General features: G+C 44.7%; 1 protein-coding gene and 2 long non-coding RNA genes across 5 annotated transcripts in view; 2 read left to right on the top strand and 1 right to left on the bottom strand.

Moving 5' to 3' along the window:
• Positions 1-665: 665 nt before the first annotated feature.
• On the top strand, positions 666-11098 carry LOC309520723. 2 transcript variants are annotated; one of them, XR_014214339.1, is made up of 5 exons: positions 666-1383; positions 3825-4199; positions 8627-8734; positions 10762-10862; positions 10968-11098. It is a non-coding gene; the product is annotated as an uncharacterized lncRNA (long non-coding RNA). The 2 variants fall into 2 exon arrangements; XR_014214340.1 differs by lacking the exons at positions 666-1383; positions 3825-4199 and having other exon boundaries at positions 8237-8734.
• LOC309520787 lies at positions 11013-14571 on the bottom strand. Its single transcript, XR_014214420.1, has 2 exons — positions 13999-14571; positions 11013-11183 (listed from the first exon to the last, which is right to left on the bottom strand). It is a non-coding gene; the product is annotated as an uncharacterized lncRNA (long non-coding RNA).
• Positions 14572-15112: 541 nt separating this feature from the next.
• LOC309520387 (hemicentin-1-like) overlaps positions 15113-15669 on the top strand; it is a 67139-nt gene continuing 66582 nt past the window's right edge. For both annotated transcript variants that reach the window (XM_082202074.1, XM_082202072.1), the window contains exon 1: positions 15113-15587. In XM_082202074.1, coding sequence (XP_082058200.1) covers positions 15515-15587 — 73 coding nt within the window. In that variant the 5' untranslated portion in view covers positions 15113-15514. The remainder of the gene's footprint in view (positions 15588-15669) is intronic.

Genomic DNA, 15669 nt, shown 5'->3' on the forward strand with positions numbered 1-15669 from the left:
AGCATGTCTCCTTTATTAAATACTGTTTTGTGGTTAGTCTGTTTTAAGAAAATCCTCTAGCTCCCATATGAGGTTTCCAAAGGCCTGTAAAGTCCTTTGAAAGGTCTCTGTCAGTTGGAGGGAAAGAAACGGAGGCCAGCCAGAGTACAAGAGCAAAGCGTCTAGTAAGACTGATCTTTATTACAGTATTTGGAAATGGGAAAGTATTGCAACAGGGTCCCCACTCAGGACACAGGAGGGAGGAGAATCCAGAACAAAGGAAAATCAGAATGTTATACTATCTCCACGTGGTCTGCCCAACAGGAGCGTCAGTCATACACCAGAAATACATCATTAAAAGGAAGAACATCAGATAGAGTGACAGGTAAGTTCACAGGTCACAGGTAAGTCATTGACACCTGGCAAAAGGAGAGGCAGGTATGGATGGTCTTCTGTCTGTGTCAGGTCCAGGGAATTCTATTCCCCAACCCCAACCCTGTGGGAGCATGAAGCAAGGAAAAACATAGAGTGTCTTTAAATAAAGTGAGTTTATTCAATAAATTTAAATAAAAATGAGTTTATTCAAACATCAAGGTGAGAGACAAAGAAATCCAGTCTGTCCCTTATAATGGCATTGCTCCAAATGAGCTCCTCCTGCCTCCCTTCCAAGAAACAGCTCTCAAAATGACTGAAATGTCACAGGCAGAGAGTAAAAATAGCATTGATAAATTTGAGCCTGGCAAGGGGTATCCTATCCCTCACGAGGTGTGTGGGTGTGTTTCTGGCCAGCTTATAAATGTGGTGCCAACATTTTTAAAAATGGTAACGGCCGAGTAAGAATCACTCTTAGAGAGAACTAAAGTTAAAAAAAGGTAAAGGTAAAGATTAAGGTAAAGGACCCCTGGATGGTTAAGTCCAGTCAAAGGCGACTATGGGGTTGCGGCGCTCATCTCACTTTATTGGCTGAAGAACCTGGTGTTTGTCCACAGACAGCTTTCTGGGTCATGTGGCCAGAAGGACTAAACCACCACTGACGCAACAGAAACACTGTGACAGAAGCCAGAGCACACAGAAATGTGCAAGAAGAGAGGAAAGAGCAAGAATCACTCTCAGAGAGAACTAAAGATAATTGTAGCTGCTTATTGTTGATATTACCAATGTCTGCTTTGTGTTGTTGCCGGGATGTCAGAGGCCAACTATCAGTCTGCAAGCTGAGAAGATCAACTCTGCTCTTGTCTCACCAGCAGCCATACCTGAGTCTTCCTCCACAATCAGACAGAAAAGTTAATGAAGACATGTGCAGAAGCCTCAAGATCCTTCTCTTATTCAAGCTGTTAATCTTCTCTTCCTTTGGTAAGTCCTTCAGGACTTGTACAGCTTTCAAGCCTCTCAAGCCACAGAAACGTTGTAAGTCTGTTTTGTTCCGAAGGGGTAAATAATTGACAATGATAAAGTTCGTTACTGGTTCCCTGTTGCTAATTTGCATGGAATTGCTAAGCATGGCTCACTGATAAAACCCTCTCTGCGCCTGAACTCCTCCCCGCAAAGCTGTGCTCTTGAAGAGATCCTGCATCCCCTTCCTTGCATTGTTGGGAACAACTTCTAGACTGTGCTGTGACGCCTAATCACTGCTGAACATCCCTCTGATTGTGGTCATTTGTACAAATATAAAAGGGAGCTGTGGGAAAAGGACACATTGCCTTTTGATGTAGGCTTCAAATTATAAGCCAGTTTGTACCAACTAAACATTAGGAAGAACTCTGTGACAGTTGTGGACTCTGCTTCATTCAAGGTTTTAAAGTAGATGTTGGGTGGCCATCTACCAGGGTTTCTTTAGCTGAGATTCCTGCATTGCAGGGGGTTGGACTAGATGAGTCCAGTCTATGACTCTATGAATATATTTTAAGTTCTTGTGAGTCCTTGGGCAGGATGCCTGGAAAGAGCTCGTCAGCATCAGCATATTTGGTGTCCTGTGGATGCAGTACTAGACAACCCTTGTTCCAAGAAGCATTTGGATGAGGATGATCTGGAGCTCCCAGAAATTTCTAGCACTCAGGAATATCTGAGAACAATGTTCAAGCAGGACCTGGGACCATCAAAGAAGAAATAAGGAAGAGGAGGCAGAACAGCCCCTAAGCCCCTGGGAGTGATGGAATCTTAAGAGGCAGAATAAGATCATCACAATCAGTAGAAGGGACTAATCTGACTCATCCTCCGGAGAGGTGGGACAGTCCTGGGAGGGAACAACAAAAAGGTGTCCCGTCCAGTGGCGTAGCGTGGGGGGTGCAGGGGGGCCGGCCACACCGGGCGCAACATCTGGGGGTTAGGGTTAGGGGGCGCAAATCCACGGGTTAGGGGGCGCAAATGACTTGCCTTGCCCCGGGTGCTGACAACCCACGCTACGCCACTGGTCCCGTCCCCCTCTTCTGCATGCCTAGGAGTGCTTGGCTGCAGAGCAGGGCTCCTTTTGAGTAAAGGGCTATTTATGAGGAGGACCTCAGCGGTGCCTGGATGGGAGTTCTGGCAACTCTGCCTTAAAACCCTCAAGAGGAGGCAGAGAGAGCTGCTGAAAAGACGCTTCCCTTACAACCCTGATCTTTTCCTGCACTGCCTCCCTGTGGCCATGCCTCTTAGCCGTGCCTTTGCCTATGTTCTTGCCTGAACTGCTGCCTCGGTGTGGCCAGATCTTGCAGTACAACTTATCTGTGCCTTTGCCTCAGTTGCTTCGCTTCAACCAGACTGTGGGCTACTCTTAAGCTTGCCTGTTCCTCCTTATCTGAACTGTGTGCTTGTAGCCTTGCTGTGGATTCTTGCCAGCCTGAACCTGTGGAAACAGGACATTTGGGCTTCTACTGAGAGTGCATATACCAGCATGGGGCCTAATAATAATAATAATAATAATAATAATTGTATACTGCCCTTCATCTGAAGACCTCAGGGCAAAATAGTCAGTGTGCATTTTTAGTGCAGAAAATATGGATCTGATGTGTAGAGATCTTTCCTATTCTAATTAATTCAAGAGGTTTATTGCTCATTTGCCTTCAGTAGCAGTAAAGTTCTGCTGGATGGAATAATAATTGCCTCTAGTCTATTTCTGGGAATCCTGCAACATGTTTAAGTTGTTGCTCTGCTAACTATACATTGGAATCTACTCTGGATCAATATTGAGTAGAATTCCATAAAAAAAACAGCATAAAAATACAAGATAAGAACACAAAATGCATAATAAAAACAAGAAGAAAAGAAACCAATAACTCCTACTCTGCCTTCACCACCCATTTCTCTGTCAGTAGCTTGTCCTACACTTGAGTAGGACCCTGGCAGAGTCATATGCCCGACTGGCATGTTCTCTCCCTCCTGGTAGTTCGTTCGGGAGCTTCAAAAGCTTTCTTCTGCCTGAACATCATGGAGACCGATGCCAACAGACATCAGCAGACTTAGGGATCCGCAGAGTCTGTGCAGTTCATGTGACAGGCCTCAGCAACTCAGCATTTTGGCTAATCTACTTTATTTACATATAAACCCACACAGAGCACTGCAACATGGCTCCCTCTCTCTCTAGCATCAGACAGCAAAGAGAAAAAAGAAAGGACAATGGTCCCACTTCACAGAACACAGTAACACAAACATCCTGTCTCCGTCACTTCCCACTCTGTGGAGTCAAAACATATATCTTCATGTAACAGACAACAATCCCATGACTGCAATCACAGAGCAGGAATTCTAACATTCTCTACCATTGTAGCTCTTCCTATGGCTCAGACAATGGTGGTGATGAGAGTGAGGAGTGATTGGTGCTAACCCATGTCCTTGTTCATTTCCCCCCTCCTCCCCTGCCCCAATAGGCAGTCAAGCAGCAGAGGATCCGACCTATCATGTGAATGGGATCCTGGGAGGATCGGTATTCCTTTCTTTAAATGCACCCTCAGCCAAAAAAGTGGTCAAAATTGAATGGGCCTTCCACCCCACATCTGGGGATCCATACCTGCTTGGTGAGTTCAGGGATGGAAAACTGGATCAGTCAAATTTCAGGAGCCAGTATGAACAACTGATGGAAACTGGGGATGCCGTCGCATTGAGGATCAAGAACTTGGCAATGGTTGATGAGACCACACTGAGGATCGAGAACCTAACAATGGAGCACGGTGGGCTCTATGAAGCTCGTACCTGGTTTAATGCTGCACAGTTCCAAGAACACCACTTCATCCTCACTGTTTATGGCAAGTAATGATTTCACCATCTTTGTCAGTTTGTAGTGGAGCTGAGCATAGAATGGGAAGACCATGAAATATGATGAGGAACCTTTTTCAGCCTGAGAGCCACTGTGCTGGTCCTGGGGTGGGGGTGGGGGTACCGTGTGACATGGTCTGAGTCTGGTCCTGGGTCGAGGGTCTGGAGGCTGTCCGTCAAGGGCAAAGCGGGGTCCAATGCAAGGAGCCAGGCATGGTCAGGAACTCCGGAAGAGCAGATCAGGGTGCTGGCAGGAATAGGTTTTGAATGATGTTGCTACCGCAACCTGGGACTGGGCTGACTGGACTTCATCTCCTCTGAGGCATAGGGCGGTCCCAGCACACAGGTGAGTCGCCTTTCCTGGCCTGGAGGCGAGCACTCCTCCTGTGAGAACTTAGTTCCCTCCGCCTCTCTGCCCTGAGCCTCTGCAGCTCCGGATAGGCTGGAGGGTTACTGGACCCAGAGGCAGCCTCACCTTCCCCTGACAGGGCTGGGAGAGGAGCACCTGCAGGCAATGGGTCCTCGATCACCTCTGGAGCCAGAGCGGATTCAGCTGGTGTCTGCTCCTGAGGATCCGGCACAGGTGCAGGCGCTTCAGATTCAAGCCCCAGCCCCGGTTCACCTGGCCCTGGAGGCGGGAACTCCTGTGCAGGCTGGGATTCCTCAGGTTCAGCCTCTGAATCCGATTCCCAGGCCATCACAGCCACATTCTCACCTAAGCAACATTCCAGGGGCCACATGGCAGTGGGGCACAAAATCAGAGGAAATAAGTGTGTGGTGCTGGAATCTCCGTTCACCCGAGCTGATAAAGCTCATCTTCCGAAATTGCCCTCCGACTGCACAGTGGCAAACAGAAACTAACATGTGGAACATTGAGTCTCAACGTAACTGTTCTACAATATGCTAGTTTCTTCACTTGTGTGCAACCCCCATCCTCCATCCAGGAAGCAAGGAGCATCATCAAGATTCAATAATACTTTTCAGCCAGACCAAAAAACTCAAGAAGGGTGTAAATCAAGGCCATGAGGGGAGTATGTCTGGGAAAGATATGTGGCTCTGGGAACTCTGGGAAAGGACTCCAGTAGAGAGTCCTGAGGGCCAGATAGAGATGCTTGGAGGGACATATTTGGCCTCTGGGCCCAAAGGTCCATGCCCTACACAGTTACCGAGAGGCATGTGGGGCAAGGAAGGCAAGGAAGCCCCGATAAGAATTCACGAGTCTCTGGCAGTTTTATGGTACGTTTATTTACACTTAACTTGCTGAGCATGGCTCCGAGCCTGCCACTCTTTGCTACAAGTTGGTCACTCTGAGTCTCCGCCCCTATCGCAACACGAATGGTGCCAAAGTCCAGTCCTTCCTCTCTTGTACTTCTGTTGCATTTTAACATTTCCAGCTCTTCTGGTTCGGGGAGGAGGTGGTTGAACTCCCCCCCCCACTATAAAACAAAGATCCCTCTAAACATTGCTTGCCTCCTGGTTGCATAGCAACCCCCTCAATGTCATCTATCTCCTCCCCTCCCTCTGCCTGAGAGTTCTCTGAGTCTGCTGCTCTATCTGAGTCTGGGAATTCTTGATGAAGTGGTGCAGAACTAACTCACTCCTGCTCAGTCTGTGGCTGCAACCCCTCGTCTCCAGAAGCAGGCTCTGGCTCCCTCTGTACTGGCATTCCTTCATCTCCAGAGTCAGACTCTTCCTAGGCATTCGATTCAGACACATCCCTGACACCTAATCCCTTTGATTTCTGTTAAAACAGAGCCAGTACCAAGACCATGGATACACCATAAAGTGGAATCCAAGACTCCAGAAGGCTGCAATGTGTCCTTACAGTGCCAGGCACCTGTAAAGGAGGAGTACACTATCTCCTGGAAAAGAGGGAATCCCCCCAGGAACTTAGTAGGAGGTTTGGATAAGTACTGGCTTTCTGACAATGGATGGAATCTCCACGTCTCCTGGCGAAAAAGCTCTTCTGACTCCACATTCACTTGCCTGGTCAGCAATCCTGTTGATCGAAACCGTGCCTCATTTGACTTGCTCAAAATTTGTGCAAGTGGGGAAAGTAAGAAATGTATCATCCCTTTCATAACCCACTGCTTCTGCTTGGAGTGGTGAATACTCAGGCAGTCCCTCAAGACAGGGATTGTATAAGGAAACACTCCTCCTTCCTTGCAAGCTTGTTAGCAGGTTTGGGCCAACACAGCTCTGCATGCAGACTATGCTTGACCCTATGAGTTGCTGCTCCTCAGATTAAGACTCTCATGCTCTACCAACTAAGATATCCTGCTGCTTTCTTCTTTGATTCCTAGGCTGAGAAATTGTCCCGGGTCCCACAAAAATGAAATCAGCAATGATATCTGGAGAGCCATGCCATTCTTAGAGCATCTTCTCCCTGCAATGGGACTCCCAGAATCCCCAGCAGGACTCAGGTTCTTTGCTTGCTATTCCTGCTGCAGTGAAGGCGAGCAAAAGCACCATGTAAGTTTATGTCTCCAAATTATAAATGATGGGTTTGGACCCAGATTTTGTGATGCTTAGAGTGGAGTCTCTGAGGACAAATGCATTTGGTTTGGTTCCCAGACCCATAAGATAACCAAAACACACCTATCCTTCAGAATTTGCATTTCTCCATGATTGCTGTTGTTTAGTCGTTTAGTCGTGTCCGACTCTTCGTGACCCCCTGGACCAGAGCACACCAGGCACTCCTGTCTTCCACTGCCTCCCACAGTTTGGTCAAACTCATGCTTGTAGCTTCGAGAACACTTTCCCACCATCTCGTCCTCTGTCGTCCCCTTCTCCTTGTGCCCTCCATCTTTCCCAACATCAGGGTCTTTTCCAGGGAGTCTTCTCTTCTCATGCGGTGGCCGAAGTCTTGGAGCCTCAGCTTCAGGATCTGTCCTTCCAGTGAGCACTCAGGGCTGATTTCCTTAAGAATGGAAAGATTTGATCTTCTTGCAGTCCATGGGACTCTCCAGAGTCTCCTCCAGTATCAGAATTCAAAAGCATCCATTCTTCGGCAATCAGCCTTCTTGATAGTCCAGCTCTCACTTCCATACATCACTACTGGGAAAACCAGAGCTTTAACTATACGGACCTTTGTTGGCAAGCTGATGTCTCTGCAATGTGATCTCCATGATGCAGCTCTCCAAATAAAAAAGTGTTCACATAAATATACAGACAATTGAAAAATAATCTTCAAAATAAGATGTGGGAAAGGGACACTGTCACTTTATGCAGTAACAACAGTCCAATGGTAGAAATGGTTTTATCTCCTTTCTTTTCCTGAGTATGTGATATTTTGTGCATTATATCTTATAAACACCAACAACTAGAAAACAGTGGCCTGTGAGCGCTCCAGTTGGAGAACAGCCTTTACCAAAGGCGTCATGAGCTTTGAAGGCACTCAAACTCAAGACACAAGGGAGAAACATGCTAAGAGGAAGACACGTTTGGCAAATCCACACCGTGATCATCTCCCACCCGGGAACCAATGTCCCCACTGTGTAAGGACGTGGGGATCCAGAATTGGCCTCCACTGTCACTTACGGACTCATTGTTAAAACTGTGTTTATGGAAGACAATCTTACTTGGCTACGAGTGATTGCTGAAGAAGAAGAAAGAAAAATCTTGTTTTATTTTATTGTCTGCCACTTTGGCAGTCTTTGGTTTATAAATCTACCAATAAATAATAGATATAATAACAAGAGTGAAGAATAATATAAAGTAGTCCAGGAGAGCCAACTTAGGGCAACACTAAAGACCTTCTTCTTTCTTTTGGTATTCACTCAAATGTAATGCACATCTCGGGGGCGCAGGCTGCGCTGTGGGTTAAACCACAGAGCCTAGGGCTTGCCGCAGAAGGTCAGAGGTTCAAATCCCCGTGACGGGGCGAGCTCCCGTTGTTCAGTCCCAGCTCCTGTTAACCTAGCAGTTTGAAAGCACATCAAAGTGCAAGTAGATCAATAGGTAACACTCTGTCAGGAAGGTAAACGGTGTTTCCGTGCACTGCTCTGGTTTGCCAGAAGTGGCTTAGTCATGCTGGCCACATGACTCAGAAAAACTGTCTGCGGACAAACATTGGCTCCCTCGGCTTGTAAAGTGAGATGAGTGCCGCAACCCCAGAGTCGTCTGTGACTGGACTTAACTGCCAGGGGTCCTTTAACTTTTTAATGCACATTTCTTTTTGGCCAAATTATGTCATGTAAATTAGGGTGCACATTAGATTTTATAGTGCATTTACATTTGCCAGCAAATACTTTTTGGGTTTCAAGGTTTTGAAAATTGAGGTGTGCAATAGTTTTGATGGCTCATTCAATTTGTGTAAATACAAGTATTTGTTCTGCTTCTCTTAGTCACATACAGGAGGTCCCTTTGGTGGCTGTTATTGCAGTGCATTCCCAGAATCTCTTATTGCTTGTTGCAGGTGGACAACAAAAGTACTGGGGGATCCTGCCGCTTCTCGTCTGTGCTGTTGGAGCTTCTGCATGTTTGATAATGATATGGAAGAAGAAAAGGTTGGGAAAGGAGAAAGGTAGAATCATCTCTGTTAATCCCCTTAACTACCTGGGATTGAGGCTAACTGCCAAATTTGTGCCTGCCGTTCCCTTGCTCCTCTTGAGAGTATGTTTCTAAGCACAATTCAAAGTGTTGGTGCTGACCTTGAAAGCTCTAAATGGCTTCGGCCCAATAGATCTGAAGGAGCATCTCCACCCCCATCGTTCTGCCTGGACACTGAGGTCCAGCAACGAGGGCCTTCTGGCGGTTCCCTCCCTGCAAGAAGCTAAGTTACAGGGGAAAAGGCAGAGGGCCTTCTCGGTAGTGGCGCCCTCCCTGTGGAACACCCTCCCACCAGATGTCAAAGAGAAAAACAACTACCTGACATTTAGAAGACATCTGAAGGCAGCCCTTTTTAGGGAAGCTTTTAATGTTTGATGCACTACTGTATTTTAATATTTTGTTGGAAGCCTCCCAGAGTGGGCAGGGTATAAACTTTATTATGAATCAGCAGCAATCTGATGGCTGAAAGAATGGCTGCTTCTTGAGAACACAGACATTTTGGAACTAGAAGGTTTTAATAACGTTTTTGGGTGGCATGCATATTTGTGGTACGACAAGGTTAAAGCATTTAAAAACCATATTGTTAGAAGAGCATTGTTTAATGTCTGGACAAGATATAAAGACTTGCTTGAAAATAAAACCCCAAGGTGGCTATCACCGATGGAGGCGAAGGCTCAGAAAAAACTCAATATGGAGGCCAAATGGCCAAAATATTGGGAAATTTTGGAACAAGAAGGAGACAAATTGAAATTGAAGAGTTTTGAGAAATTAAAAGATAAAGTGCGAGACTGGCTTCATTATTATCAGATAATGGAGGCTTATAATTTGGACAAGAAAATTGGCTTCCAGGTGGAAAAATCAAAATTAGAAACAGAACTGTTAGAACTTAAAACTAAGATTTTGTCAAAGATGTATAACTTGCTGTTGAAATGGAATACTCAGGATGAAACGGTGAAATCTGCTATGATTAAATGGGCACAAGATGTTGGACATAACATTATGTTTGCTGACTGGGAACAGTTGTGGACCACAGGTATGAAATTTACGGCATGTAATGCCCTAAGAGAGAATATTATGAAAATGATATACGGGAGGTACATGACACCAGTCAAGCTTGCAAAAATCTATCACTTGCCCGATAATAAATGTTGGAAATGTAAAGAGACTGAAGGTACATTCTTTCACCTTTGGTGGACGTGCCCAAGGATTAAGGTTTTCTGGGAGATGATATATAATGAAATGAAAAAGGCATTTAAATATCCCTTCTTGAAGAAACTAGAGGCCTTTCTCCTGGGCATGGTCAGCCAATTGGTGCCAAAGAAGGACAGAACTTTCTTTATGTATGCCACAACAGCAGCAAGAATACTTATCACAAAGTATTGGAAGACATAAGATCTACCCACCTTGGAAGAATGGCAGATGAAGGTGATGGACTATATGGAACTGGCAGAAATGACTGGCAGAATCCGAGACCAGGGAGAAGAGTCGATGGAAGAAGACTGGAAAAAGTTTAAAGACTATCTACAGAAATATTGTAAAATTAATGAATGTTAGAATGATGCTGGATAGAAATTAAGTGGTTTATAGCTGTAATGTTATAAGGGAATATGAGAAAATGGACTATTAATAGGTAAAAACCCAATGTTATAATATTTTAAGATTGAAGATTAGGATAAACAAAGAGGGGAGGGATTTGCTGAACTAACAAACTGAACTGGAATACAGAAAAGGGAGGCGTGAGGAGATCCGGGAAATAAGCAAATGAAAGATAAGTTATCGAAAGATTGAATTGTTTTTAACTATTTTTGTTTTTTTTTTGTTTTTTTTCTTTTTGTAATACTTTGAAAACTTTAATAAATATCTTTTAAAAATAAATAATTATTTATTTATTTATTAATTATTATTATTATTATTATTATTATTATTATTATTATTATTATTATTATTATTATTATCATTGTGCCGTGAGATGAACAGCAGGTTTCATGTTCTGCTCTGTAGATGCTGCTTCTGCGATGCAAGCTCAAGAGAGCTCTCCTGCACCCTTCCTCAGAGGAGACCCCCCAAAAGGTGGTGATGACCTACTGAGATGAGCATGCACAGTAAGGAAGGCTGAGATGTTTGGAAGTCGCGTAACACTATGGCATTATTTTTTAACATTTGCTAGTACTACTAGGAATAGTCAGTGCTTTCTTTCTTTTTTCCAGCCAGAACGCTCTGGAACAGAGTTCATTTATCTATCACTTTGAAACACCTTTGCAGGGGATTGGACCAGATGACCCTCAAGATCCCTTCCTACTCTTCAGTTCTATGATTCTATGAAACAAATCATCTGAGAGGAGTGGTTGGCTACTAGCCGTGATGGCTATGCTCTGCCTCCGTGGTCAAAGGTAATAATGCTTCAGAATACAAGTTGATGCAACCTGCAGGAGGGGAGAGTGTATCAGTTTGATTTCATAGTACCAAAAGTATTGATCTGATGAATCATAGAATCATAGAATCATAGAGCTGGAAGAGACCACAAGAGCCATCAAGTCCAACCCCCTGCCAAGCAGGAAACACCATCAGAGCACTCCTGACATATGGTTGTCAAGCCTCTGCTTAAAGACCTCCAAAGAAGGAGACTCCACCACACTCCTTGGCAGCAAATTCCACTGTCAAACAGCTCTACTGTCAGAAGGTCAAAGGTAATAATGCTTCAGAATACAATTTGCTGCAACCTGCAGGAGGGGAAAGTGTGTCAGTTTGATTTCATAGTACCAAAAGCATTGATCTGATGAGTAGAGATCTTTCCTGTTCTAATTAATTAAGAGGGTTCTGGAAGCTTCTCTGTGTGAAAGAAGCAAGCAGAAGGTTCATGATATTTGGGTTATTCCTTCAGAGAAGCTGAGCACAGCTGGCTTAAACTGGTTCTTTTATCTCTTTCTGTCAAGGTCATGCTGATTATAACAATAAGGCCAGACAGAGCCGGGGTTTCACTTCTTTCTTTCTTTCTTTCTGATGTGGTACAGTGGTGCCTCGCAAGACGAAAAGAATCCGTTCTGTGATTCTCTTCGTCTAGCGGTTTTTTCATCTTGCGAAGCAAGCCCCTTGACGGATTAGCGGATTAGCGCTATTAGCAGCTTTTAGTGGCTTATCTGCTGATCGGATCAGCTGATAAGCGGCTTAGCGGCTTAGAAAAAGGGGGGGAAAGGGAAAAAACCCCCGCAGGAACTTGCAAGGCACTGTCGTCTTGCGAAGCAAGCCCATAGGAGATTCGTTTTGCGAAGCACCTCCAAAACGGAAAACTCTTTCGTCTAGCGAGTTTTCCGTCTTGCGAGGCATTCCTCTTGCGGGGCACCACTGTATTCTGTGTATATAGTGTTAAGGTTTAGACTTTAAGTTATTCTAAGTTTGAGTTAAGTCTGCTGCAACTGGATTTCTTATGGACAGGGCCAATTCTGAACGTATATGAATTTGTGACCCTTCTGCTCATTTGCCTTCGGTAGCAGTAAAGCTCTGCTGGATGAAATATTGTTTCCAGCATTTGGAAATGTAAAGAAAAAGAAGGAGCTTTTTACCCCAATGGTGGGAATGTAAGAAATGATATATAATGAGATGAAAAACATGTTGAAATATACATTTATTAAAAAAACAAGTAGCATTTTTACCTGGCATTGTAGGGGATGATATTAATAGACAAGATTGTAAATTGTTTTTATATGCAACAACGACAGCAAGAATATAATTGGGACAAAAAAGGAAACAAGAAGAATTACCGATAAAAGAAGAGCGACAAATGAAATTAATGGACTATGAAGAATTAGATAAACTAACAGGAAGGATTCAAAACCTGCAGGACCAGAGATTCTTAGAGGACTGGAGTAAATATTTGAACTACCTGAAAAGCAATTGTAATAAAGAGATTACGCTAGTAGGACTACAAGACGTTTTGTAAGGAGGATTATGCAAAATATTGCAAGGAAGACTATGAAGAGAATATTAGTTAAGGACAATTAAAAGTAACAGAGAAATTAAGAAATGCAGATTAAGTGATAAAGAATGGAAAATCTTCAGAGGTAGTTGACGGAAGTCTAAAACATTGTATAAGATAAAAATGTATGTTAAATGACTGTTGGAAATGATATGTTAAAAATTTTAATTAAAATGTGTGTGTGTATTAATTGTCTCTGGTCTATTTTTTGGAAATCCTGCAATGTGTTTAAGTTTTCACTCTGCTAACTATACGCTGGAATCTGTTCTGGATCAATATTGAATAAAATTCCATGACAGAGTGCTCAAGTGCAAATTCCTATGTATAATACATCAAATTATCCACCTTCATGTACAGTAGACAGTAGATATTCTATATTTTGAAAGTAGGCTAGGGTCAGTTATTTAGTGATAGCAAATCTGTGTATTAGCATTAGGTAGAAGGAATAACAATACTGCCCTTTTAAGAAAAGACACTGCCTCCCCCCCCCCCTTTAGACATCTAGGCAGGTTGGGATATATTCTAGTTTCTATTGGCTCTGACCAGAGGGGAAGAAGCCTCCTTTCCCCCTTTGCAATCTAGTTTCAGTCTAGTTCTTACATACGCAAACTCATTTGTTCTTACAGAACTCCACAGAGAACTTCATAAAATATTTCTAACCATCTTCATTCACAGCCAAAGAACAGCCTATTGGAATGTGAGGAATATTTCTACATGTGCTTTGATTATCTTCAATAAATCTACGTATGAGAGCTTTGTAGAGTTTTGTTGAGTACTATCCAGAATGAGAGAGAAGTTTCAGGACTGAATAGTGGGTAATATTCTTGACAGAACCCCATGCAAAACAGCAGCCTTCTATATTGATCTGAAGGCATTCGCTTTAAAAAAGCAACAGCCTGATTTTGGCTTACAGTTTTCTTTGGTAGTAACCATTTTATTTTATTTTTTAAGATATACCCCATAGCTAAAAGAAGAGGGAAAAGGGTGCTCAGAGCGGAACTACAAAATTCTTAGAAGGAGCCCTTATCTCTGATCAGCCTCACACTGTTTTTGATCAAGGATGCTGATTGCTGTTTTGTGGCTGTGTCTCAAAACATCAAGTTCTAATAAAAACAGAGCAAAATTTTAAGCTAATTTCTAATCATCTTATTTATTTATTTATCTTGCTGGTTGCTTGTCACCCAAAGGTCTCCAAGGGACCTTCACATTAAAGAAAAATATATGCACATACATAAAACCATGGAGAAGAGAGAGACGTAACTTACTGGATTCCTTTATTAGCAATAGAAGTATTTTCTCTGCGCGGCTTCCAGGCAAGGAGACAATGGAATCCAGCAGGCAAGACTGAACGCAGAATGACTAATGCAGCAGACGCGTTCAAGAAAATTCCGCCGAGCCCACAAATGTCCGTGGCGGAGAGTGAAACGCTGTCGTGGGACTTGCATAGTGACACTAAAAAATTCATTCAGGCAGCTGCGCGCGTGTATAAAAGGGAAAAGGGAGGCGCTAGAATGCGACAGGCGGGAGAGAAAAGGGGGACGAAAGGGGGAAAGAGGGGAAGAAGATAGAGGAGAGAGGAAAGAAGGAAAGACAGAAAGAAAGATGAGATGCAAACGAAGACGAGAAAGACCGGCGAGGAATTGCAGAGGAAAGAAAGGGGGGCGGGGGAGCAAAATCCAGAGGAAGGTCGGATCGGGAAGAGATGGGGAGAGACCAGGATCTGGAAAGCAAGAGCGGGAATGGAGAAGGAAAATGAAAACACCGTCTGGAAAGCGGGCATGGGCAGATGCCCCCCAAATAAGTAAATCAATACAAATACTTGACTGAGGTTCTGCCCCACCCACCATAAATCCTGAAGAGGCTTCTTCAAGTCCTGCCTGGGAGGGGAAAATGCGCTGAGGGGGAAGGGAGGATATTTCGGGGGGGGGTCTCGGATTTAGCCCAGCGCCGGTATCCTGGTCCAGCAGCAGCAGCAGCAGCAGCCTCGCCTCCTCTTCGCCCGCTTTCCTCCTGTCTCAAATTACCTCGCTTCTAATATGTCTTGGGCGCAGCGGAGGAGGAGCAGGAGACGGCGGCAGTGAGCATCTTCTAGCAGTGGCGTAGCGTGGGGGGGGTGCAGGGGGGGGCCGGCCTCACCGGGCGCAACATCTGGTGGTTAGGGTTAGGGGGCGGAAATCCACGGGTTAGGAGGCGCAAATTACTTGCCTTGCCCCGGGTGCTGACAACCCACGCTACGCCACTGTCTTCTAGAATCTTCTAGCGCTGAGCGGTGGGGGGCAGGAATTTGCGGCGGGAGGGGGCATGGATTTATTTCTAGGGGCAAGCATCACGGGCCAACCCCACATGCGGAATATTTTAAAAATCCCCTGTGCTATGATAAATGCACAAAACGTCTGACTCAAGTTCTGATGTGGCGTCGCAGTTTTAAAAGCCTGGCTCAGGCTGAAATGGTGCCACTGATAACTCCGGGCGTGCAAATGGCACAATTTCTTATGACAAGAAGTAGCACCAGAAGACTCTTTTGGAACTTACCAGGGTCTCATCTTCTAGAGGAGAAGAAAGACTGCGCACTCAGTCGGGGCAAGCAACACTCGGGGTTCCTGGGGATCGCAGTTTGTTCTGATTTAGAGCTATAGAGTGGGAATTACCTGGGAAAGGAGCGCGCAAGTGGGAAACCGCTGAGACCCCAACTTTCTAGGCGCAGGACAAGAGGAAGTGTGGGCGAGCCCTTTTACGAAAGGCATTGGGTTGAAAACAAAGCTCTCTTCGCTCCTGGCCAAAATGATTGTGGAAGTCCCGAGCAGAAGCCTCCTGGTCATCCTGCTCTTCACTCCTTGGATCTGTACTTCATTTGGTAAGTCCTTGGGAGAGGGAGGGAACTCTTTGCAAATGTGGGGGGGGGGATGCAGGCTTTTGTGAAGGGGAAATAATTGACC

Source organism: Podarcis vaucheri (genome assembly GCF_965113315.1).
Source record: "Podarcis vaucheri genome assembly, chromosome: 16".
Classification (NCBI taxonomy): domain Eukaryota; kingdom Metazoa; phylum Chordata; class Lepidosauria; order Squamata; family Lacertidae; genus Podarcis; species Podarcis vaucheri.